At 44.4% G+C, this 26,248-nt stretch overlaps 1 protein-coding gene across 8 annotated transcripts in view; it reads right to left on the reverse strand.

The window, feature by feature from the left end:
- Positions 1 to 26,248, reverse strand: part of Foxp1 (forkhead box P1) — a 524,457-nt gene that overhangs the window by 226,294 nt on the left and 271,915 nt on the right. For 4 of the 8 annotated variants that reach the window (XM_076567455.1, XM_076567453.1, XM_076567454.1 and 1 more), the window contains exon 3: positions 15,207 to 15,399. In XM_076567455.1, coding sequence (XP_076423570.1) covers positions 15,207 to 15,386 — 180 coding nt within the window. In that variant the 5' untranslated portion in view covers positions 15,387 to 15,399. Of the gene's footprint in view, positions 1 to 15,206; positions 15,400 to 24,918; positions 25,111 to 26,248 lie in introns of those variants that run through there. The other 4 variants (XM_015989405.3, XM_076567459.1, XM_076567451.1 and 1 more) reach the window with 2 other exon arrangements.

Here is a 26,248-nt window from a genome sequence, read left to right on the forward strand (position 1 = left end):
TTACATTTAAATATAAAATGAGTGGGACAGGCTAAAGAATGGGACAGTCTAGAGAGGTAACTTGGTCCATACCAGACCACTATGTTTGGATCCCTAATATGTTGGCTATTGCTTTGGCCCATCCTTTAAATGGGAACAAGATTGATAATACAGGGCTGAGTCCATTTTAAAAAGGTAGTGTGTTTGGCCAAGGGCAATATGCTGCTTAACATATTCATCATGCCTCTTTGAGAAAGATGCTCCTTTGTTTGTTTGTTTGTTTTTCAAGACAGGGTTTCTCTGTGTAGCTCTGGCAGGCACCTTTCCTAGAACTCACTCTGTAGCCCAGGCTGGCCTTGAACTCACAGAGATCTGCCTGCCTCTGCCTCCAGAGTGTTGGGATTAAATGTGTGCGCCACTAACAGCCAGCTAGAAAGATGTTCCATTTTACAGATGAGAAAATGGAGGCACAGAGAGCTGGTCACACCTGACAGGAACGTGAGAGGTGGGGCTTCAGCCTTCAGCAGGGAATTCCAGGCAGCTTCTCCTCCTGCCTCTCAAGCTCCCAAAGTGAAGCAGCCCGAGAAGAGAATGAAGAAGCACCAGGAAGTGTGTGCCTGCATGTGACTGTGACCATGGGATGGGTGTGCGCACATGGCCTGGGAGGCGTGTGGGATGAGGAAGAGTGGAGAAAACCAAAACACAAGAGTCCTGCTTTATTTTCCATATCTGTCCAGACTGACAAAGCTTTAACTCCTGTCACAGAAGGATGATGCTCAATAAGGATGATTTGTGTCTGTCACATCTCATGGTGGAAGCATCCAGAACACTGGTGGCTCTGGAGAGTACATGCAGTGGGCAGACAAGTGGTAAATGAAGATATAAATATGAGAGAGATTCTTAAAATTATTTTATTTTTTAGGCAAAAATGCACTGCGCATGATCAAGGTCACTGTATGTATTTCATGTATATATCCTGTAGCAGTGTGAATGGGCCTTAACTTAAAGCATCTTTTCTGTTTTACTACAGATCCAAGGTTGCCATGGAAACCTAGGGGTAGTCAAAAAAGCAAAAAGTATTCATAAGCAAACAAGAATCCTACAGATAAACCAAAGAAAGGTGTTGAGGGCACCTTTCTACACACCAAGACACAAGTCTTCAACTTATTAGATATTTAGGAAATATTCAACTGTTTATCTTCTACACACAACAGTAACAAGCACCATCATGGCTTAAATTCTTTGTATTTCACACACTATTTTTGTAGGTTAAATTCTTACTGACGGTGGCAATAGTGTTAAAAATAAAAGCAACAGCTAATATGTGCGGACCATTACAAAGTGCTGCACAATATACTCAGGATGGCCAATGTTCATGTCCTCTCCATTTGATGGATGTGTAAACTGAGGTGCAGAGATGTTTTCAGATGTCCACAATAACTCATCTCTGAAGGACTGTGAGTTGGGCCAGAGTTTCATCCCACAGTCTAACCCTGTCTACCAGTGTGGCCCTCTAACCAAGCAGTGGAGGATGGATCCTGAGAATGCCAAAGGAGAGTCTGCAATTGGTTCTAAGAAGCCTTCAACACAGTCCAACAAGAACCACCAAGAATGCTGGAATTCCTTGCAAAGAACTGCAAAGTGGGCAATAGTAGATCTCTGAACCAAAATGCTGTGGGAGTCTCTTGAGGGTCACAGCCAAACTGACCAAGAATGGGCTGCATGAACTCACGTGCCCCCGACGAAGGAGTGTCTGGGCTGTGTGTATCATGTCTATGAGCCTGACTGAGTTTATCCCAGACCTCCCTGGTATGTGGGTCCTGCAATGAGGAGAGATCAAGAGTATACAAGCTGGTAGTGCCACTGAAATGAATTGGAAATGACTCTTATTGCGCAAGGCTTAACATGACCCCCATGCCTTTCAGAGTCCACACGGGCATTGATAATACCTGAGAAATAATTGCAGGAACATACTCTTGTACATTTACAGCCAAAAGAAAAGCCCTAATTCAAGTCAGAGATGGATTACTAAAAGACTTAACATAAAGCAATCATGGGAAAGTGTAGAAGTTGTAGTTCCAAACACATGAATTAGTATAAACCAGTTAGCAAACTAAAATGTCTGGGGAATGAATGAGGAGAGTCACCTACAGAACTGCAAAACTATTTACTTACAAACATTCATGCACATCCATGCACCCCCATGCATGCACACACATATGCATACACTCATGCATACATGTGCAAGTATACACACACACACACACACACACACACACACACACACACACACCATAGCCAACGTTGTTTAACAATAGTAATAGGATCTATGTGACAGAAATAAACAAATTTTCATTAATTGACAAATATAGTAAAGCATTGGACAAGCTTAAAAAAAAAAAACAGAATCAACTAAGGAAGAAAGGAAAAAAGAAAGGCTCCAGAAGGATAAGAACTACCAAAGCGGACTCCACCTTCTTGGAAATACAGTAAGTTAATAAACAAGTGCGTTGAACAACACTCTTTGGAGCTGACAACTCTTATCAAATCAGGTGCTAAGGTTTCAATTATTCTAACTATAGAACGAGGGAAGTAGCTGGAATTTGGTAGTAAAGTATAGGAAATATAAGCGTTAACCAAGAAACAGCAAGACTTATCAGGCCCCATCTCATCATCCCTGGGACTCTCGCTCTCACACCATGGGCTGTATAAAGAGAGTCCAGAAGCTATGTCCAGCAGCCCAGTGAACTCAGGTGCTACTGCCTCAGGAAAAGGCCTCACTTCACCGTCTGCCACCAGTTGCTCCACAACTCAAATCTAAGCTCACTTATCTCAGAATTAAAAGAGTCAATGACAAATGTTTTGGATCCTTAATATCCAAACCATAAGTCTAAGCTATATAGCTCAGGATATACCTTCCATCCATTATGTCCCATTAAAAGGCTTAAAATAAATCAGCAGATGTTCACACACACAGTTTCTGTTTTCTAATTTCACCAAACTCTTTAAAAAAGAAAAATCCCACCAATGTGGATACTAATTTTTTCTCTCCAGGCCACCAAGGATTTATGGCCCAAATCACTCTTATATCGATTGATTAGCTTATGCATGTCCCATTCAGTTCTCTCTGTGTGCACTATGATTTCTATTGATGTTTCATGTATGCGCTTCTCGATCTTATTGTCCCTCAATTAGACTGCGAATTCCTAGAATGCAAGGAGAGAGGGGAGGCAATATTTCTCTGTGTTGTCTAGTGGTGAGCCCATGAATAAGAGGAAGCCTACACTGTAGGCAGGGGAGTCATGGCTGAGGACAGCTGCTCTCTCAGTGACTCACCAAGTATGTCCAACCTCCATTTCCTCAGCAGGCTGGCTGAAGTTTTTGATTTTTTTTAAACTATTACTAATGTCCAATTTCTTAATGTGTAAGACGCTATCAGCTAAATGACTGGAAACAAGAACAGCGGAAGTGCGAACACACCCACACATCACTGCATCATACTAGAAACTGCAAGCCAAAGTTTTACATTGTTTGGATGTATGTATGTAGTCTCCCCGCACCCCGTGCCTCAAACACACATACACACACACCACATGTGTGAAGGAGCATGTACTATGTGAGTACAAAATAAGAGCAGAATATTCTGCCTCACACTCCACTCAATAACCCAGGAGAGGGCTACTACTTCTGTCAAGTGCTAGCCTACGGACACTTTAGGGTTTCTGCGGCATGTAACCTCCACTGTGATAGGAAACCTTGGCTGGCTCTTGTAACAGTTAAATCTTTACTGTCTACTTGATGGGGTTTCAAATCACCACGAAAACACACCTGTAGAGGTCTCTCTAAGAGGGCAGGGTTGTTTAAGAAAGAAAATCACCACGAATATGGGTAGCACCATCCAACGGACTGGGGTCCAGGACTGAATCAGAAGGAGAAGGCAAGCCAGGCACCGCCTTTCATCTCTGACTCCTGACTGTGGAAGCAATGTGACCAGACGGCCCCTGCTCCTGATGCTCTGACTTCTCACCATGATGGACCAGACGCTCCCAAACTGCGAGGCAGAATTCATCTTCGCATCCTGAAATTGCTTCTGACAACAATGTTGTCACATTAGTGAGAAAATTACTACTACAGCTGTGTAGGCATGGAGGAGACAGCTGTATTCAGTGGTAAACATCTGGTGTGGCTACACCTCCAAAGGACTCTCTGCAGTCTGAAATGCAAGGCTGGATTTGACTTGAGGGGCTATAGTCCTTCGGTTCCTTTTCAGGTCTGCAGGCTCAACCCAGCACCTTGTACACAGAAGCTGCCCAATAAATAGCTGAGGCAAGTTGAAGATTCCTTTCAGAACACAACCCTGGCAGTCATGATCATGAATCACCCCATTACAGAACATAACCTTGACAATGATAATAAAGACTATCACATACTCACCTCATGCATGGTGTCTTCCTCCATCTTACACATAGATGAATGATAGAGCAAGTCCATACATAAGTACACATGATAGAGATACATAATACACTGCGCAAAACTTTGTATTTTTAAGACAAATATAAATCTCATGGCCTGAACATCAGAATAAAAAGGCACCAGGTAGAGGCATTTCCACTTAGTGCTTCTGCGTGTTGAATGCTTATTGCATTGAAATGGAGAGCTCACCAGGAGGAGGGAGCAAAATGAGAGAAGGTAAGCAATATTATCAGGGTGTTATTTATCACACACATTAGGACCAAAAATAGTCAGGAAAGAATGAGCATTGTGTCATTCTCGCTCCGTCTTTGACCTTGTAAAAGGTTGCTGAGTTCGGATGGAGGATAATGAGCATCAGTAGAGGAAGCCTTCCTGACAAGAGAGCGACTCCGTACCACGCAGCAGCCTTGAAAAATTAATACATAATAATTATAATCTCGAAACGCCACTCTTGCCCTGTTTTATGATGCCACATCTTATTTTATTAAAATTTCCCCAAAATCTTTCTTTCCTTGCCTGTGAGAGACATGACTCTGCTATGGAAAAGTGAAAGACATTTTACGCACAATTTTCCCTCTACTAGAAAGAGGTATATTGTGCCCTTCAGTGAACATAAAATTGATATTATCATCTCTTAGTTTATATCTCACTACTTAACCTTCAGATTAAAAGTTATTGGATTTGAATGACTAAAAAGACATCATGTCACCTTCCCTCCTCTGTGGAGAGACAGAAGTTCAGGGCAAGGCAAAGCGCCGAGGCAAGAGCATTCGGTGGGAACGGCGGACTCTTTGCCTTGCTCCAGGGCACAAGGAGGGACCACAATCGGACACTGACAATGCAGCCATGGTTGGAGAGAAGAAAAATGGCAGCGCAACGTCTTGTACTCTTAGAAACCCTGCTGAAGAGGAATTTGTGTGGAGAAGTTAATCTTGAGTGCCATCAAGAAAGGAGCAAGCTGGGTCTGGGGAGACAGACAGCCCTCTCAGTGGACTGCTTGCCAAGGGTGAGGACTGGAGCTCAATCCCCCAGCAATCACGATTAAAAAAACGGAAAGAAGGAAAGTGTGCTGTGGTAGCTGGCTGGTAATCCTAGTGCTGAGGAGGCTCCAGCGCAGACCTCTAGGACTTGCTGGTCAGTCATCCTAGCCTATTTGCTGTGAGCTCCAGACCAGGGAGAGGTCCTATCCCCCTGCCCCCAGCCCCCACCACACCACCCTCACCACCCCCAACAAAAACCCAGAGTGAACAAAACTGAAAACAATACCCCAGGCTATGTATGCTCTAATCTCAGCCTACAACCTAACACACACACACACACACACACACACACACACACACACACACACACACACACACACACACACGAAAATATTAAATTCAAGAGAAAAGTAAGAGTTAATAAGAAAAAAAAAGAACAACTATGCCCTACGTAGCTGGCACACACACACAGTTTCTGCAGAAGACACAATGGCCATCTAGAAGGATTAAAGAGAACACAGCTTGTATCCACCTTCCCTCACTTTTTCAACTTCAGTGCAGTAAAGAGACTTCCATCCCTGGGCAGTTTGAGCTGCAACTCTTGAATGAGTTTACGAACAGCACCAGTGATTTGATAATTACATGTTGTATTTTTCCAGCAAAAGATACACACTATGTGCTCCCTCCCCCAGCCCCTTGCCACTTTAGAAACAGTTTCATTCTGAGAAGCTTGTGTCAATATGGAACAAAGACTTTATCAGAGAGCCAGCTTAGTTAGTTTTGTTCTCTAAGACAGATAAGCTCACTTGGTGATCAATAGGAACACGGCCGTTTTATCAGCATCCCCATGTGACTTTTGCAAGAGATTCTAGTAACAGGCCAAGGCTAAATGCAAAGTACTTGATAATATTAATCAGAATAAACATACATAAGCACTGTAGTGACTTGTAGCCATATAAGAGGACTCCCTCCCTCTGCCCCACCCTCTCTGACAAAGTTTCAAGTTAACCCAGGCTGGCCTGGAGCTCAAATTTGAAATTCACTTGTTGTGTAGCTGAGGATGACTTCAACCCCTGCCCCAAGTGACTGTGGGTAGGCACACCATACCCAGCTAAGAAGGTGTGATGGTTACTTATAATCGTCATCTTGACGCAACAGAGAATCACCTGAGAAGGGAGTCTATAGGAGGGACTATTGTACCATCACAGAATGCCATCACTGGGCTGCGTGCTGGAAAGTATGAGAGAAGGAAAAGGACAGTCCTTCCCTGGTGGGACTTATAAGATGTTGAAAGGTTTGTGCTCATGAGGGCAGGAGGAAAGGGGAGGGAGCCATGACAGATCCCCAGTCAAACAGGTCCAAGGTTTGTGGCCCTTCTTTAAATGCCCGACTAACGGTCACCCCAATCTCCCAGGGATTCCATTCCTTCCCTTCTAGCTGGGCCCCTCCTTAGAGTCCCCACAGGAATGGGAACTCAGGCCTCACAGAGGCACAAGGGTACATGCCTCCACACTAGCTCCTTCTGCTACCTCAGCATCCCTCCGGACTCCAACACTCAGCCGTTACCCTTGCTTTTCCAATCCACACACATCAATCTGGTCCCTACATTACCCCCACCACAGGAGTGGGCAATAAAAGAGTTGAATAAAAATCGTGTAAACAAATGAACGAACTAAGTTCTGTCAGCCAAAGTGGGCAGATGATTAATACAGGGTGAGCAGCTCTTGTCTGAAAGGCTTGGGGTCAGAAAGGGGCCAGAATTTGGACAGTTTTCCTTCAAAATATCTACACAAATTTACAGAATAAAAAAAAAAATCCCAAGCCCCAAATGGTCCCCAAACTGAAACCTTTCTTTGGAATCAAATCCAAATTAGTGTTGGATTTCAGAACTATGGAGATTTGGGAATTTTCTGATACTCCACCGTATTAAGGTTTATAAAGAAGTGCCCTCCCCACCAGACAAAAACCAAAAGGAGCCTACACTGAAACCTTGGTTCCCATCCAGTGACACTATTATGGGAGGGTCTGGAGACTTTACGGTGTGGGGCCTAGGTGGAGGAGGTAGGTCACCGGGGTCATGTCTCCAGACTGAGTCCTGTCCTGAGTGCCTCTGCTTCATGACCATCCTGAGGCCAGCAGCTCTGCCTGATGCACCCATCACCACGATATTCTGTCCATGAGCACAGCACACGGGGACTCTAGACAGAACTCTTTGAAACCATGAGATAAAATAACTTTTTCCTCTGTCTGTCCTACATGGTTTCTGTCTACATGGTTTCTACATGGTCACAAGGACAAAACACTACCACACATCTGTCCTCGCTGCACAGGACAGCAGACTTAGGGGCCAAGTGTAACAAAGCAGCAGGGCGGACCGTCAAGGACCTTGACCTCAGCATGTTCTTTCATGACGTACGGGAAAAGAGCCCGACCCGGGTTCTGCTGTTGTGAAGTGAATCAAATGTGGTGTTTAGCAAAGGGTCTCTGCTGTTTTATGACACTTCCCCATGACAATAGGCTGGAGTTCAAAGTCACGGCCATGAAAAGAAGCCTTGGAACAGAGAGTTCAGATCTCTCCATCAACTTCCTCCTCCTCGTGACTCTGAGGACCACTTGCATACATAGGGCCATTCTTCTTGGTCATAAAAGCAGTCGGTCACCTTGTGACCCTTTTTATCAAGTAATCTATGCACCACCTAGAGGTGCGTTAGACTCTGTCAGGCTGGCTATATGTTTACATCATCCGAACTTTCCAATTCAGCCCCTCAGCTCTGCTGTTAATAAGCCAGGCAGTGACAAAACAGTGGTGTGGCTCCCCAGGCTTCTAGGACAGATAGGAGCCTGTGAGAATCAGAAAGCAAAGACTTACAATCACTGATGCTCATCTGTCAACAGGTTATGACCGAGGTCCTACCTCCTCAGAGCTCAAAAAGAGAGTCCTTTGATTAGACATGCTAGAAGGAGGGTCTTATTATTATTATTATTATTATTATTATTATTATTATTATTATTATTTTATATTAATTAACATGTCAGGGCTTAAAGTTACCATCTTAGAGCATCGAGGCTTTCTCTTGAAGCTGAGAGAGGACATGTCACTCATAATAAGATGTGCCATCTGACATTCTGTTCCCATGCTCTCTTACATGTGGGTGCCCCCTCACCTTTTGGCCACCCATGCCATTTTAATTTCTAATGGAGAGATTAATGCCACGTAACTGTTCAACAACCACAACTTGAAAGAATTTCATATAAGGCTCGCAAGTTACATAAATCTTCAAAGACAATATTTTGATGGAAGGCAGGACTAAACTAACAGAGACGAGAGAGCTAAATTTAGCATTCAGGGTGAAATATGCTTTTTCCAGAAATAGGCATCAGAGGAATTAAGGAAAGTGTGTGGGGGAGCTGTTTTTGTTGTGGCTGGTTTTCCTTGACTTACCAGAATTATCTAAATTCCCGTCTCTGCTTTGTTTCAATTTGTTTGTGTGGCTTTCACTAACATTGCTATCACTGATTCCTACTAAATAGGGTTTTTTTTGTATCAATTTTTTTTTAATTTAACCTCCGCAATGTGTCTAATAAAAGTGTTTCTCAACAGAGCAATTCCTTTAGAATCAGAACTGGGTTTTACCTAGCAGCTAAGGAACATGTTAGCATCTAACCTGCACCGGGCCCCAGTAGGGCACTCTATATCAATAACATGGCTCTGCACTGCTTTCCTGGCGGGTTCCCTTCTAGGACACGGAGGACCTCATCATTTCTTTCCTATCAACAGCATCAAAAGACCTGCAACGGGACAGGCCACATTAGTGGAGCTAACCTAGCCTGGCACCTCGGTCTCACACCCACACTGCTGGACCCACTTCATCTGAGGCACTTTGTACAAAGCAAGAACTAATGATAAACCACGGAATTTTCACATACCCCTAAAGGAAGGTGGGCATGCCTGAGAAACCAAGGCAAGTGCTTTTCACATGAAGCAGGCAGGCAGTCAGTCAGTCTCTCTCTCTCTCTCTCTCTCTCTCTCTCTCTCTCTCTCTCTCTCTCTCTCTCTCTCTCTCTCTCTGTCACTCACTCAGTGAGTAACAAAGACCAATGAGTTTCTTGCCACCATTTTGAAAGTGAAGAGGAAAAAAATTTATGTACCTCTTTTTCTTCTGAAAACAAAATCCTCTAACCTTTCCTTACTGCAAGAATACTTTGGTCCTTTTCTAGTCACCCTCTGGTGTCTATGTGAGACTCTTGGAGCCCATATGGATACTGCAACAGTTCATCTTAATTATTAACTTGACAGGGCATATAATCAATGAGTAGACAGATCCCTGGGTGTGACTGGGAAGGGTATTTAGATGAATCAAGGTGAGAAGACCTGAAGGTGGGTGACACCCCACCATGGGCTGGGGTCCTGGACTGAATAAAATAGGAGAAAGCAAGCTAAGCACCAGCCTTCATCTTTCTCCGCTTCCTGTCTGCAGATGCAATGTGACCAGCCGCCTGTCACTTCTGTCTCCATAACTCTCCTGCCATGATGGACAACACCCTCAAACCGTGAGCTAAAATGCGTCCTTCCTTCTTTCGATTTCTTTTCTAGATATTCTGTCTCATCAGTAACTAATATGGTTACCCAAATCCATGGATGGCCAAAACCTCTGGAATGACACGGACGTATTTGCACAGAACCTATTCACCCTCTTCTCACATTATTTACAATGACCCAACACAAGGCAAATGCTGTGTAAGTAGTTGTCACCCTAACGCATAGGGACCAAGGACAAGAAAATAGGGACATGTTCAGTTCAATTTCCTCCCAAACATTAGTTCCACGGTTGACTCCATTAACTGAACCATGCATGCCAGGAGTGACTGTTAAACCCACTATGTAAGTATCTATGATTTCCCCAGATTCTTCTGCTCCTCCCCTTTTGTAACCTTCTTGGAATGTATGTCACCACACTCTTTACCCACGCCCTAAAGAGCTGGTCCTGGCCATGAGTGTCCAGGGTCCTGTAAGAACCGACACTTTGCCTCCCTCTTATTCCCATAGCCACTCTCCGACCCCTCCCAGGATGCTTCTGAAAGCCCCTCCCTGCCCTGTCTCCCACTCTTACCTCCCGGCTGGTCACTGAACAGTTCTTTTTCTTTCTGTTTACATTGTAACTTGAAACACAAACTCTTTCTTTTGACCAGAAATTCCAACATTTTAAGCCAAATATCAGAGAAGCTACTAAAAAAATAAGCCCTTCACTTACTTATACTCCTTAAGTAACAAATTGCAAGTGCAGCACATCTTTTTTTTTTTTTTAGTGGCTTTCTCACCCACTCTCTGGAAACTGCTCTCCTCATATAAAATGATAGCCATACCCCCAGACCGCAGCCACCAACCCTCTCTTTGGTCGATTTGCACACAATAAAAATGCCAGGTGGTACCAAAAAATTTACCCCTCCCCAAAGAAAGCACCCATCATTAAGAAAGGGATGTTGTCAAGAAATAGCTGTTTTATTTAACAGCTATTCATTTTTATTGAATAAACATTTTCTGGTATGCATTCTGTTAATTGACCTGCCAGCATATGCTGTATATGGAGAAACTTCTAAACATTATGTTCTATGTAATATGCTTATCTGAAAAAGCTCTCATTTGCAGCAATATGGAAATAAAATCCTGCTTTCAAAAATTCAAGACTTTTCAAATGCATTAATCCACACAGTTTATGAAATTGCTCTGGACATTTTAAAATCCTTCCTTTAAGGAGGGAGAAAAAAAAACGTTAACAATCAATAATAGTATCTGTTGCTGCGTTTCATAATGGAGTAGTCATTCTCCAACACAGGAACTCAGAGACACACAAATGGGGGCAGGCATAATAGGAAGGAAAAAGCAGTTATGATATAGGGTAAAGACCTACTCAAGGGCTGCAAGAGAATGCTCAGAAATGCTATCAAATTACATTATTAGAAAACCATTGTAATAGTTCCAGAGCCTGGATATAAATAGAGCTGAAACATTATCGAGACAATATGCTTTGTTTTGAGGAGAGAAGACAAGGCACTTGTGTGGGCGGGCTCTTCCAGCTCATGGCCGCACCTCTCCTTGGCTGGTGACTTCTGGAGGATGATGCATTTTCCAGCCTAGCATCCCTAGCTGCTATGCCTAGAGGGCAGGGGTAATACTTTGCTGGGTGGAGCCATGGTGAACCACAAGGCTACAGGGCTCCCTGTCTTCCTTCAACAGCGATTCATCTCCCGACAGTCGCTGTCCTTGTGGGATGGTCGCCCAAGGTTGCCAGACGTTCTGATTTTTCAAGAGAGATGGAAAAGCAAAGTCCTCCCATTTCTCCAGGCTGTCAACTAGGTAATTCTTTAAAACAAATTCTGTTTGAAACTCAACTTAGGAAACCAATGCAATCACTACGGTAGTGGTTCTTTGTGAGAGCTGAAGTTTCTGAAAAGGGCACTTGCTGTCATTTGCAGTCACGATTGGCAAGAAGGAGCCCAACACAGAGCTCACTTGGCGCCCACCCCCACCCCCACAGAATGGCACCCACCCCACCCCCACCGAAGAACACCAAAGGCTCTGGTACAAGTAGAAGATTCTGAACCATTGCGTGTAACTCACAGCATAATTAACTCGTTTTTACACCAGGCAGCTTGAAGCCAGATCTTTGTGTTCCATGGACTTCTGACATATTTTACAGTTCTAACTCTCTTCCACTGTCCTCCATTAATCAAAGCTGTAACCCCTGTTGTCTTTGTACTATGGAATCAGAATGTGCCCCTGGCGAGGAATGGGGGAAAAGTCAACAGGAATTAAATTTCAGTGCAACTGTTTACTCAACTGTGGCCTGCAGATATTGAAATTTTATCCGTGGTTTTGTGTGACTACCGCAGTAATGAATTCAGCATGGCTGCGATTTTCTCAGAGCTCGCATTCTCACTTTGAGTAAAAACCTGCAGGAGAAAAATGACGAAAACCACGCAGGTCCACCAGCGAAACTCACCGTTTCTCCACACAGTTTAATTGCTGTGTTTTCTGGGTGGCCGAAAACTCGGAGAGCTTTGGGCCCCTGGACTGTTCGTAAGGCTTTAGTTTTTCCTCTGTCACCTAGGCATTCCCATGTCCCCCACCAACCTGTTTAGAGACTGCTCTTACACAGGGAGTCAACGCAGCTGTGGATGTTTTATAAGGCCTCAAAAGGCTTGCCAACCACAATAAGTGGGGCTTTAGCCACAATCCTGGACCTGATGGATGCCTTTCTTCCTCAAACATATCAGTGACAAATAGACAGAAAATTGCCGTGAAATATTTATTTTCAAGTTTCAAAGTGGAATCAAAAATTGAGGACTTGAACTCTGCATGAGTGACCATTTAACAACACATTCTCCAGAAGGGCTCCAGCCCAGGTAACTAACTGGTGACTCATTATTTTTAAGAAAAAAACGCAATGGAAATGTGCTTCCAGAATGTTCTTCTATGTCATTCATGTGTCGCTGCTGATAGTGTTCTGTAGTAGGGTGGGTGTATTGAATACAGTAGGTGTATTGAACATGTAAACTTTCATGGTTACTTAAATACTTTTTGGTTGTTTGTTTAAACATTATTATTATTATTATTGTTATTGTTATGATATTTGTGTATAAGAGAGAGAGGAGAAATTTTGAAGGCTCTGTTCTTCTCTTACTGCTGTGTGGGTACTGGGAATCAAACTCAGGTCCTCAGGCTTGGCTTAAATACTGCTGGCTCCTTGGTTAAATACTTTAATATTCTGAATATTTGTCAGCCCTTTAGGTAAAATTCAAAAGAAGCTAATGTCCCACTAACTAAACTAACGTGCTGTGAATACAAACTATTTGGGACTCCTTAGCCCCATCTCAACCACCTCATAAAGAAATGGCAGATCCTGACCTCCATCTTGTAATGGCCTAGAAGATGGTACTCTAAGAAATATTCATCTCACCATAAACAGATGAGGATATCACACAGATGGGCATTATTGCAAATGCTCTCCTGCCATTTCCTGCTGGGTTTGGCAAACAACCTCCCAAGTCAGAATCTAGTCACTGTGGATTGACTGAGGTGCTCAAATTAATACAACCAAGGGGCATGAATCCTAGCTGACAGGCGCTCGTGAAAAGAAATCGAGTCACACTCCCAACCCCCCTGAACTGACTGTGTTTGTCTGCCAACCTCCCGACTTCCTGGCTTTCTTCTTCTTTCCAGGCCTTTCCCCAATGATACCATGATCTCATGATGCATCCGCCAATATCTAATGCATTCACAGTCTACCAACTGCTTTTATTTTATTTTATTTTTTGTTTTTTTTGTTTTTTTGTTTTTTTGTTTTTTTGTTTTTCGAGAAAGGTTTTCTCTGTGTAGTCCTGGCTGTCCTGGAACTCACTCTGTAGACCAGGCTGGACTCCAACTCACAGAGATCCGCCTGCCTCTGCCTCCCCCGTGCTGGGATTAAAGGTGTGCACCACCACCTGGCTGACCATTTATGTTTTAATGCATGTCTGCAATTCAACTATTTTGGAGATGGAGGTAAGAGGATCTGGAGTTCATGGCCAACTTGGGCTACATAGCCATTTCAAAGCCATCAGCCTCAAGCTAAGTGAGAACCGGTCTCGGGAAAAGAAGATAGCAAGGACTCTTACCAAGGTCTCCAGCCCTAAGATTTTGATTCAAATTTCAAGAAAGTAGTTTGAAATGTCTGTCCTTTTCTCTTATGGCATTTCCCAACATTTTCTCAATAGAAAAGTTAAAAAATTTCCCCAAGATGTTTCTTTTTTTTTTCCTCCCAAATACATGATTACAAATGGTACTACAACTACGCACAAGATAAATGAATCAAGGACAAAACCTGCCCTGTTATCAGTAGCAAAAACCCGTAATATTTCCTGATCCCGCGGGGTGGGAAACCCAATCCAGTCTTCAAGGAAATACTATTTACATTTGAATTTTGACCAACACAATACCATGTCTTAGGTCACCTGTACTACTGGGAAATGTTTCAACAGTTCCTCCCAAGGACCCACTTCCACCCTGGGAAGGGCCAAGAGGGAAAGAGACCGTCTCAAGCAAAGGACATGTTGAAGAGGCCAGGATAGGAGATCAGTTAGTCTCAAGCAAAGGACATGATGAAGAGGCCGGGATAGGAGAGCAGTTAAAACACCACCGAGATTTTAGTCAACACCATCTGCTGTCAGACTCCATGAAACCAATGCCAATGCACACACCTTAGTTCTCAGAAGTAGGAGGAAGTCATGTCCCGAACCGATGTCTGTCTTATAGACATGCGTCTGTTCTTTAACCATGTCCACTTCTATTTCTATTTGTCTCTATTTGCTTTCTTTGACTACTTCCTCCCTTCTCCCGTATCCTTATTTCTTTCATCTTTTAGCTCTGGTTTTCTTTCTCCAGAAGGTTGAAGCCCGCTTTTATTTATCTACCGTTTTATTTGTCAACTATTTACCTCAAGCATCAACAACCATTTTTTTTCCAGAGTCATCTTAATTGAACAATAGAAATGTAGGTGACATGTTGGGGGCTGGAAGAGAACGTCTCAAGGTCCACTCAACATCAAGTCTAACATCCACCATCCAGAAAGACACTTGCACCTACCAAGGACTTCAAAATGAGTCTGAGCCATGGTGAGGAGCCCTGGGTGCCTAAGAATATGCTGCCTCCAGGCAGATGGATGTGCCAGGTGGACGCGCCTCCAACATGGACAGCGGCTCAACTCCCACTCACGACCCCAGCTCCCAGACAAGTACCTGCTGTTGCTGCTGCTGGACGTGGGCTAGGTCGGCTGCCCCCAGGTCCACCGCTGGTGCCTCCCCGTTGGACCGAGTGTCACGAAGTGCCCCACACTCTAGTAAGTGGTTGCCGCCGCTGGACCCGTTCTGGATGGCTGATCCGTTACTTTTTGTCTCAGACCCAGATTCTTGCATCATGACTCAAAAACCTGAGAGGATTTTCAGAAGAGGGGGTGACAGAGAGAGAGAGAAGTGGGGGGGGGGTAAGGAGGGGAAGAGAGAAGGGGGGAGAGAGAGACAGCTGTTAAAACAGTTGCTGTGGAGGACGAGAGGAGTGCTGCCTTGCCACGTTGCTGAACTCTGTAAGCGGTTGTCAATCTCCCTCACCCCTCTCTTCCTTATCAGAAGACTGGTCCCCTACTTTAGCACTGGGGGCTGTCACTCTCAATTCAACTTCTAGTATGGTTTAAAATACATCATCCTTTCCCTCTCTGGGAAAATAGATGGGTTCAGGTGATCCGAGGAGAATTCAGCAGTCAATTTTTTCTGATGGGATTCAGATATTTTGCCAAAGAAACAAAACACTTTAAGTTATCACACAAGTTATAAATTTAAATATTATCAGGCTCAGACATTTTATGGCAATGCAACATTCTCAGAGAAGAAATATTCTCCAACGACAGTCTCTCAAGTGACAAGACACATTAATTACTACGAGTCCCCCCAAGGGAATCAGTGCTGAAAACCTACAGTCAAACACCAAAAGCATTTTAAGGATTCTCAATCCTTGGTACCATCTGGGCAGTTCAAAATTGGTTGGTCATGTAAGACAGGCCACTTCTAGAAAGAGAGAGGGGCAAAAGGGACTTCCCCTTTCCAGAGTGAATGAATTCAGACTATGTTGTTTTATAGCTAAGGCTCTCAGAAGAATCACAGTCAATGCTAACTTTTCTCCTGGTAGATGACTGAACTCCAAGGTGTGTAAGGGCTGATATTTCAGGGGGATCCCTTGTACTCTTCATTTTGGAGAGAAGTGCTGCCTAGAAAGACCACAGAAAAGGTCAGAAACTTAAAGTCCTAAGTGTAAGGCTTGGATACAGCTCAGTGGCAGAACACTTGCTAGCATATGTGGGATATGGGGTTCACACCTCAGCACTGCCAATAAGCAAACTACTTAAATAAAATACTCAAGTATTAAAATGTCTACTAGAACAATATAGTATAAAACAAATAGAGACAAATCTGTTGTCTCCTCTTATTTTTAGGTTTTTGTTTTTGGTTTGTTTGTTTGCTTGCTTGTTTTTGGAGATAGGGTTCTATGAAGGAGGCCAGGTTGTCTTTGAACTCACAAACCTTCTGCCTCAGCCTCCCGGGTGCTGGCCTTACAGGCAAAGACAATACCCAACACTAAGTAAACTATGTCATTCCTGTTGCTCCCTAAGCACAAAAATCATTCACTGGGGGAGCCAGTTTAGGTACTCAACCAGGACAAAACCTATCTTCTGATCACCGGTATTGTGCTAGGCTCTCCACAGTGCAGATGATTCCTGTGTGCTCTGTAGTTCCCAGGAACAATCACCAGTTTCACTTCGTAGAGAAGAGAACGAGGCTTGGGATGGGGAGATGGATGGCTCAGTGGGTACAAGCACTGGCTACACATGCCTGTTGGCCTCAGCTCAGATCCTCAGAACCCAGCTAAGAACTGGAGTCAGTAGGACAAGCATCTCTGTGTTAGGAAATGGGATTTGGAGATAGGAAAATCTTCATATACATGGACCAGCTAGTCTGGCTTGTGCACCAGTGAAACAGCCTTGTCTTACGTTAGAATGGCTAGGGCCAGCATCTGAGGGTTGTCCTCTGACCTCCAAACATTCACAGTGACATGCATGTGTCTACACTCATGCCCAGCCTCCAACACAGGTAAATTCCAGAGGGGGGGAAATGAGGCCTTGTGAGATATTCTCCATGTCCACTGGGCCCCGGCTAGCCACAGCGGGCACGGGAGAGGAACAACCACTCTCCTTTGATGGCTGGCCTCTCACTTGCAGTAGCATGTTTTCTGAAGGTGAGGTACAGGGTCACAAGCCAAGTTCACAGACCAGGACTTGCAAAGGAAGAATATTAGTCACTAAAGGAAGGAGTCAGTTCAGACATCAAAGCTGAGAAATGCCTAAATAATTAAGACTTCAATGTGCATTCCCAATGCCAGACAAAACAGAAAATATTTCATTCAAATTACCCATAGGTAGTACTACTACCTATTTCTTTCCCACTGCACGCGATACATAACCACATCAAAACTGAAGCATGCTGGACCCCTTCAGGAGGCCGTGCTTTTGTTAAAAACCACCAGAGGTCGGTTCTCAGCAACTTGCCTGACAAGCAGACAGAAACACGACCACTGTAACAATTCCCATCTCATCCATTTGCAGTGCGGAGTCTCTAGCAGCTACAATGTGAAGGTCAGGAACCCAAAGCTGTATTTGGTCAGTTAGTCCCATTCTCAAGTAGGTGGAGAATGGCGCTGCGTGTTCATGGGTGTGCAACAACAGGAGACGGTGTTTGTCTCTTCGGATCGGACTTTCTAGTAATTACTATCCTGTAGAAACCGCCTGCTCTGCCTTACCTCCCACTGTGAACAGAATCTACCAAAACAGAACGCAAGGAAACAAAACACTACCCCAAAACAGAATCAAGACAGGGCAACACGGGAACATCTTCTGTCTCAAAACACCATGTGCTGCTAAAGCCTCAGGGTTTCTTTCCTAGTGCTTTAGTTTCTATGCCATACCCATACCATTCATATGTTTGGACACTTAAGAGAAAAGGTTTCAGGCTGGATGCAGCTGAGAGGTACAGCAGGCATCCTGAATGCCCCTTGCATGTCCTAAGTCAAGCCCCCATACTGTAAAACAACAAGGGAATAGATAGAAGTCTCAAGGTAGTCAGCAATAAAATCCGTATTATTAGTAGTAGTGAAAAGAATACCTAAATAAAAGAAATGCTTCCCACCTTCTGGAAAGTCTGCCTATGCCCAGGAATAGACTCCCAGGACAGGCAAGTTGCCCTTAGAAGCACTCCCACCTACCCTGAGACAGGAGTGCACACAGTCATACATTCTGTCCTTATGGAACAGAACTGTGTAAGTGCTGCCTTTCAGGGATGTGACTCTGGGGATCCAGGACTGAGAGCAGGTGTCTAAAAGCCTGTCCCTCCTTTTGTTTCCTTGGTTGACACCATCATGGTAGGTGGAGTGAAAAAACCACCTCTGATGCACAGTCTGAAGAACAGCTCTCCTCTGTGCTGAGCAGCTCCAGAAAAGACTGCAAAGTCCTCCAGTACACGTTGGGCAGGCCTGCGGCCAAGCAACTTGGCTCATGAATTGGGTTTGTGAGAGTTCAGACTTTGGGACTAAAACTGTATAAAGGATTATTTTGGTCTAAGGATGTTCCTTAGTTAGTCAAGTGCTAACTGGAGCACATGGGCTGGAGGACTTTTAATTGGTACAACACCAGTCAGGGGAAAACAGCTTCATGAAATCCCATGTGGAATATGAGAAGTTTGGGTGTCTACAAGTGTTTCTGACACTGTCTGGGCCAAGAGTGTTTCTATCAAACATCCAAGGTACGTTTCTCTAACTCCCAAATCCCCATTTCAGAGACAAGAAAACTGGTACTCAGTTGATTCGGGGACAAATACAGCCACAGAGACTCTCCATTTGAGACATGAGATCAAGAAATGATCAAGACTTCTTTCTTACGAGAGTCCCTGGCTAAGTGATGATCAATGAGGACATCAAGAAGGAGGAACTAAATTCTAGCAATGGCAAGAGGACAGCAGGTGGATGAAGAAAAGGTCTTAAAATACACAGAGGGAAAGTTCTGGAATGTTTTAGGAAGCAACTCTCTCTTTTCCTATTGACTTCACACTGTCAGTAGAGGGCAAGTACAGGGCCTGGAGAAGCATGGAGCTCTGCACTCTCTGTTCTTAAGAGGGGGTTTGTCCCAAGAATGTGGTCTGCTTAACCTGTGCTCCTCCTCTCTGGGATAATCCCTTACAAAGAATCACCCTGCCTCAGGATGAACTGAAAGTATGACCCACGCTCTAAGTGTCTATGGTACTTGAATTTGAGGATCATGTATGTATATGGAGGCTTCAGCCACCTTGTACCCATCAATCTGTCCATTCTTAAGAATGGGGCCAAGCCCGTTGCCACTTCTCTTTCTTTCTCTCTTCTGCACATGACCAGGAGCTGCTCAAAGTATCTGACTGTTACCCTGGGACCCTCCAAGGCTGACACTGCCATCACATGGCTGTCAGATACATAAGGAAGCCCAAACTATACACTTGCCACCTCGCTTGGAAATACAACAGAGATACCAATTTCACAGGCTCACTTTTTTTTGTTAGGGAACTTTTTAAAAATAATAAGAACTGGGTCTCACATGCTTATTTATTGTTGTTGCCAACAGAACTACTCTGTAGAAACCTTCTGGAAAATTCATAATGTCCAGGCCAATGTATTTATAGTAAATTAAAACACAGCTTTATTATTATGATTATTTCCTTGGTTACAGTGTTGATGCTGAAAATTTAGGGAAAATAAAGCCCTTGTTATCACGCTTGTGAAAGATTTTAAGCTAACAGAAAGTTCAGTCTTGATTCCAGGGCAGTTAATTAAGGTTGACCAAGTCAGGCAGAAGTAAATTAACTTGGCTGATCAATTATTTATATGAAGCAGAATAAATGCCCTTAAAGAACTTGGTCTGTTCACAAAGGGATGTGTAAATTAAACCAAACAGAGTTTTGTAAAATATGTTTCTACCGCTATGGGGAGAAGCGAAGTTAGAGGTAATGCCACTTTCAGGACAATGAGCAGAGGGGCTAAGTATCACAGTCCCTCTCTGTGCCAAAGGGACAAGCCTCCTCCTCACTGCACAGCCACATGCAGAGAAGGAAGGGATGGGGAGTGCCATGTTAAAGAGGACAAGGGCTAGGGAGGGAGGGAGGGAGGGAGGGGCCACGAATGTTAAGATTCCAGAAACAGTAAACATGTATCTCTCACTTTCTCATCAGTTACTTAACAGTCTGGAGGTTGGCAAAGCAAAAGTGGGGTGGCGTGGGGTAGGGTGGGGTGGGGTGGGGTGGGGCGGGCTAGTTTTGATTCTGGACTTTTTAATTACTCATACTGTATCAAGATTTTAAAATCTTTCATAATCTTGCATCAAGCATTCAGGGAAGGAAAAAAGAGCATGCCGACAAGCCCGTCTTTGGAGCGGGTTCCTGCACAGCGCACACAAGGTTTGCATGGTAACAGAAGGCAAACAAAGGAGTTTCAAGGAGCAAGGTGCAGCCCCACGGTGGGGTGACCCAGGACATCAAATAAGCCCCACCCTCCAACCACTCAGGTGCTGCTCCCCTGCAAAAGAGAGGCAACGGAACAACCCCGACGAGAGTCCTCAGAGGAAGCCTTGCAGGACCGAGGATGCCACAGGTCCGTCCTGAGGCCTGACACCCTTCGCTTAGTGACACTGGAGCGGGAGGCAGTGAGGACAGGAGAGGGCAGCAGCAGGGGTCAGATTCAGGGGTCAAGAAGCAAGACAGGAGAGGCATGACAGAGGCCCCTCAACAGCCCACACCATGCGGAGTCCCCCTCAAGAAGCAAAGCCATATAGTGAAGAGAAGAAGTGGACAAGGAGGGCAAGCCAACCAAGAGGAATGGTGACAACAGATGACCATTTTCTCTCCTGAGATGACTCTGACAAGCCAGGAACCAACACTTCAGGTGACAGTCTTTGTCTGTCCACAGGCCCCACTGGTCCCATTCCATGGAAAGGCCACCCAAGCACAAGTGTGGTATGGGAAGTCGGGGTGCTCAAGATACCACCTTCCAATACCAAATTTTCATAATTATAACAGAAAGGCGTAAATTTTCTAATGCATGGCAGTTCAAAAAGTAATCAAGGGAAGGAGCCGCAGGGCTATTTTAATGTATGCAAAGCTAGTGACCCACAGTAAATGGGAGGTAAGCGACAATGAATGCAAAGTAATGCACACGCACTAAAGTCCGGGTCTGATGAGGGACGGCTAAAATTAACACCCAATTAATTTCCGAATTGACAAACAAATGAAACCCATAAATCTACTTTCTCATTAATTTTCTTGTGGTATAATTTAAAGCAGTAATATGAGGGCAAAAACTGAACATTATCCATCATAAATATCAAAAGATAGCACGGTAACACCGTAAATTATGCATATTACCTGTTGTTAAAAATGATTTATGTATTATCAACTTTATCATGCATTGTAGAGGTCTCCATCTATCTTGCGAAAATCTGGAATTTCAGTAAAAGCTCAGGAGGAATGCAACTGTCAAGTGTATACTCAAAACAAAAACAAATGTGACCTCTCATTGAGGCACATGAGAGAAGAGGGCAAAGCTGGGGTCATCATAGGTCCCGGTGAAGAGAGACGGGTATCACACAAGTGATGTGCCTGCTTCCCAAGGGCAAGGAGGGCTGGGTCCAAGAAGGGAGCAGGTACAAGGATACAATGGATGAGTCTCGATGGCCAAGTGTGGGACATTCAAGATGATGAGACTAAGAACGCTACCTGGCCTTCACAGAAGGATGTTTCATTTCAACATGGTCATGTGGTGATTCTCCTGCCTCCCTAATGCTTCGGAGGATGGGGGAAGAATGAATAGTAACCCGTTTGTGCTTATCAATTAAAGCAGACAGAGTTCATATTCATTAATTAAGTGGAGGGAGAGACACTCTGATTAAAAAGTTTCTGTTCTGGGCAAGGAAGATGGCCCAGTTAGTAAACTGCCTGCCTTGTAAGCAAGAGGGTCTGCGCTCAGGCTTCGAACTCTACAATGAAGCCTGGCATGGCAGCACACACTTGTAATCTCAGTGCTGGGGAGGCGGAGAGCCTGGCATGGCAGCACACACTTGTAATCTCAGTGCTGGGGAGGCGGAGAGCCTGGCATGGCAGCACACACTTGTAATTCCGGTGCTGAGGAGGCGGAGACAGGCAGATCCCAGGGCTTAGCCAGGAGGCTCACGCTAATTAGGTGACAGCTCCAGGCAACTGGGAACCTCTGTCTTAAAATTAGATGGACAGTGTTCCCTAGCCTCTCACACTGATACACACACACACACACACACACACACACACACACACACACACACACACACACACACACATCTTTCCTCTTCCTACCTCCCATTTATTTAAAAACATCTTTTATTGCATTTTGTTTTCAAGTATTTCTTTCACACAACAGAAATTTTATAGGTAATTGTTATATTTTGACTAAATGGCTTAAACATCCAAGTCTAACCCCTTGATCAGAAGGGACATCAATTCTAGCCACCAACTTTCTACATTTACTTTTAGAAATGCCACCTTTTCTATAATTCTTTAGAAGGAGTAACTCGTGGTTTGCATAATCAGCTTTTCCTTAAATCACTATCTTTTTTCTTCCTCTCTTTTTGGTGATGATGAGAGATCAAATGTATGGCTTGGTGCATGCTAAAAAGTACCATTGCCACCGCCGCTGCCGCTAAGTTCTATTCTCAACCTTTAGATTTTTCAGGCAAGGTCTTACTAAGTACTCCAGCTGGCTTCGAACTCATCATTTTCCTGCCTCATTCTTTCAAATGCTGGAATCAGAGACATGCATCACCACACCCCATACAGTCATGTTAGGTCTAAATAGAAATAGGACTGACTGTCTCACTCACTGAAAATTCAAGATAATCATCTGGGGAAGGGGGTTTAAGTCTATCTCATGGCTGTGAGCATTTAATATGCAGAAGGACAATTCAGATGGACTGGAAATGGTAAAGAACAGGATGTTTAACTTCCTCTGTAACCCATGACGTAGAATAGAGTTGGCAGAATAGGGCGACAATAAAATAATGTCCTAACAAAAACAAGGGTTCTCTTTTCCAGCAGGCTTTCATTGTGAAATCAGGAGACTTCACACGGCTAAGGAGAAAGGATTCTGACTCCCCATACCCTGACAGCAGTCCATTGAGGGCCACCATACCCAAGCTTTCAGGACACTGTGGTCTTGAGACGTCACTAGTGAGTCCAGGAAAGAAGCCGCCCTTCCCGCCCCCAGGCCCCGCAGTGTGTTTCTGGACACTGCCTGTGTCTAGTTTAAAGTGTGAGATGTTGAACTCCGGTAGATCTGTCTCCTTTTCTGCCAGTGTGCAGGAGGTGAGTGAGGTGTTACTGTAGCCACATTAGACATAATGCTGGTAGGAAGCCCCCACGCTGGGAAACCCACCAGAAACGAGTGGGGAGTGTGGAACTGCTCCCTGGCACGTTCAGACGCCCTTGCTCACGTCATTAAATGAGAGCAAAGGGGAGCCTTGCCAATCCAGGGTAAGCTGTTTGCTTTGCCACAAGGAAGCCGCTGAAGGTCAGGCGTGAAGGGCCAGGTGTTCCAGAGAACACAGTTAAAATAGATTTCCACCCGAGAAAATCGGTTCTAAGTTTGGGAACTAACAAAGCCTGCAAACTTATCATTAGACCCTCCAAATAGCTAAGCTCTCTCATAAAAGGTCCAGCAGAATAAAGCGACCAATAACCAGTTCAGAGAAGGGGTTTTTCCCATTTCCATATTTCACATAATTGAATGTACACAAGGCTAGGCTTCTAACGTCCATTAATGAGTGGCATGTTCGATGACACACTTCATGTGTCTGCCTCCTCGCCTGGAGCCCCGAACTGCTCAGGTGGCCAAGGTGAACAATACGTTCACGGCAACATGGTAACACAGTGAATGCAGGGCACCAGGACTCTGTCGCCTGCATTTCTCTGTTGTGTGAGAGGCACAATTATTTAATTTTATCCTTCAAAAACTCTAATAGATATGCATATATATCTTGCTTCCGGAAGTTGCTCTCTCAGACAGATTAGTTTCTCTGAGATAAAAAGACACCATTTTGCCACCGAAGGTCAGAGGCACCCTCACCCCACCCCACCCCCCAGCTGCCACCCTCACCCTGGCCTGTGCTTTTTAACTCGGGCAAGTGCTATGAAGTCCAGCTCAGCCTTAGACAAAAGGCAAATCCAGAAACAGCAACGAATAGTCACTAAAAACAAGATCCAACCACAAAGATGGTGGAAGCTGAGTTTTCTCTGGGACCTACAACACCCCACAAGAGACAAGCCTTATCTAAACAGTCCCGGTTTCAAAGGGACAAGAGTCACACACACCCACAGCCAAATTAAGAGACGCCAGGGCTTGCTTTACTGAACTAGAGACATAAACCCATCTTAATAGGAAACAGGTACTAACAACAAGTTAAGAGTAACAATGTTGATCATTTAGAATATGTAAAATATATATTAAAGCCTGGTGATGGTGGCACACACCTTTAATCCCAGCTCTCAGGAGGCAGAGGCAGGTGGATCTCTGAGTTCAAGACCAGCCTGGTCTACAGAGCGGGTTCCAGGACAGCCAGGGCTACACAGAGAAACCCTGTCTCAGAAAACAAACCAACAAACAATAAAATATATACTAAAAGTGCAGTTCCTTCAGAGTTAGTTAGGCCACAGTACCCTTGCAGATTATATCAAGGGAAAAGTTAAGCCTCCCTTCTCAGACTTAACAGAGAACACACTTCACAGCCCGGATCAAAGCAACCCCAAATGAGAGCACACGAGACAGAGACAGACAGAGAGACGAAGTGAATTCCAAGGGCTGTACCTTCCACTGGCTCCCTTCGTTCATAGTCCAGGCCTTCTCTCCTACACTTTCTGAGGCCTTGTTTGTTCCACAAAGAATATTCTAGCCATCTGATGCTCTATGACTGAGCTGGTGGCCTTTCAGGAGATCTCGCCCCTCTCTGAAGAAAGCAAACAACTGCATCGATACCATTACACTAAGGAAATCTCTTAGAAAAGCCAAACAAGTCGCTAATCTCCCCGGCCCCTTCATCCAAGCAAGAGATAAGAAAAGCAAACCTAAGGCGCTTTCAACCACATTCCAGGGACAGGCTCCCCTTTTCTTTCTTTATCGAAATTCTAGCATTTAAGTCTTGTATGTGTGTATTTGTGTGTGGTGGTGGTGTTTTTTTTTTTTTTTCCTTTTCTCTTTTTAAACAGACCTGACAGGATAAACTGCTGCTTCCACCCGCAAACAAAGCAATATTTGTTTAATAACGATTGCTGCCATGGGTACAGTAAACAGGGGGCCCAGCATTTGTGTTTATGAACAAACACATCATCTTACCGGAGCAATTTAACATTAACCAGGTGGAATAATCAACAGATTTCATGGGTGACACCAGGGGCAGAGTAAAGCAAACAGAACTGGGGAGGAGAAAGGGGCAGCTTCCCCAGAATGAAGGTCGGGGGAAGGAGGCAAATGCATTGGAGAGTAAACAGCTGGGGAGAGAAGGCAAGATACACAAGCCATCTTCCTCCTGACATTTAGAGAAGCAGGAAGGTTGTTAAGTTCCATGGATCAGCTGCTGACCACCAGGAAATCCAACTGGTTGGAGACCTGGCCTGCTTGTTTGCACAACGCCATGTTTGTGGATAAACAGCGATTTGCTGTTAACCAGCCGCCATTACTCCTCACGGAAACCAGGCAGAAGCAATCAGAATCTGTTTAACTCCTTCCTGGGGACATTACCTAGAGCTTTTAAAAAAAGAAAATATACAGTGACATGCACCCCCTCCAAAGACGAAAAGCAGGTCACTCCAAATGAGGCAGGTCAACCTTGGGCAACTCCCTTTTATTTCCTGGCTTGCAGATAAAAATACAACACAGGTTTTGGTGTAAAGTACTCAGGGCTGGATCTGGACTCGGCTTTGAAAAGCCTATGATGTTTTCGTGCTTCAGGAACTGCCTTCATTGCCTGGGCTCATCTTCTTTTATCAATGGAATACATGGGTCAAACACAGATCCTGATAGTTTCTCCCAGAAGGGAAACCCTGATGCTTTCTTCCTCCACATGCAAAGCTTCCATAACCTCCCTGGGCCAACAAATACCTGGGGTAGACCCGCAAGGACTCTGCAAAATTCAAACTAT

The sequence above is a fragment of the Peromyscus maniculatus genome, chromosome 3, assembly GCF_049852395.1.
Source record: "Peromyscus maniculatus bairdii isolate BWxNUB_F1_BW_parent chromosome 3, HU_Pman_BW_mat_3.1, whole genome shotgun sequence".
Taxonomy (NCBI): Eukaryota; Metazoa; Chordata; class Mammalia; order Rodentia; family Cricetidae; genus Peromyscus; species Peromyscus maniculatus.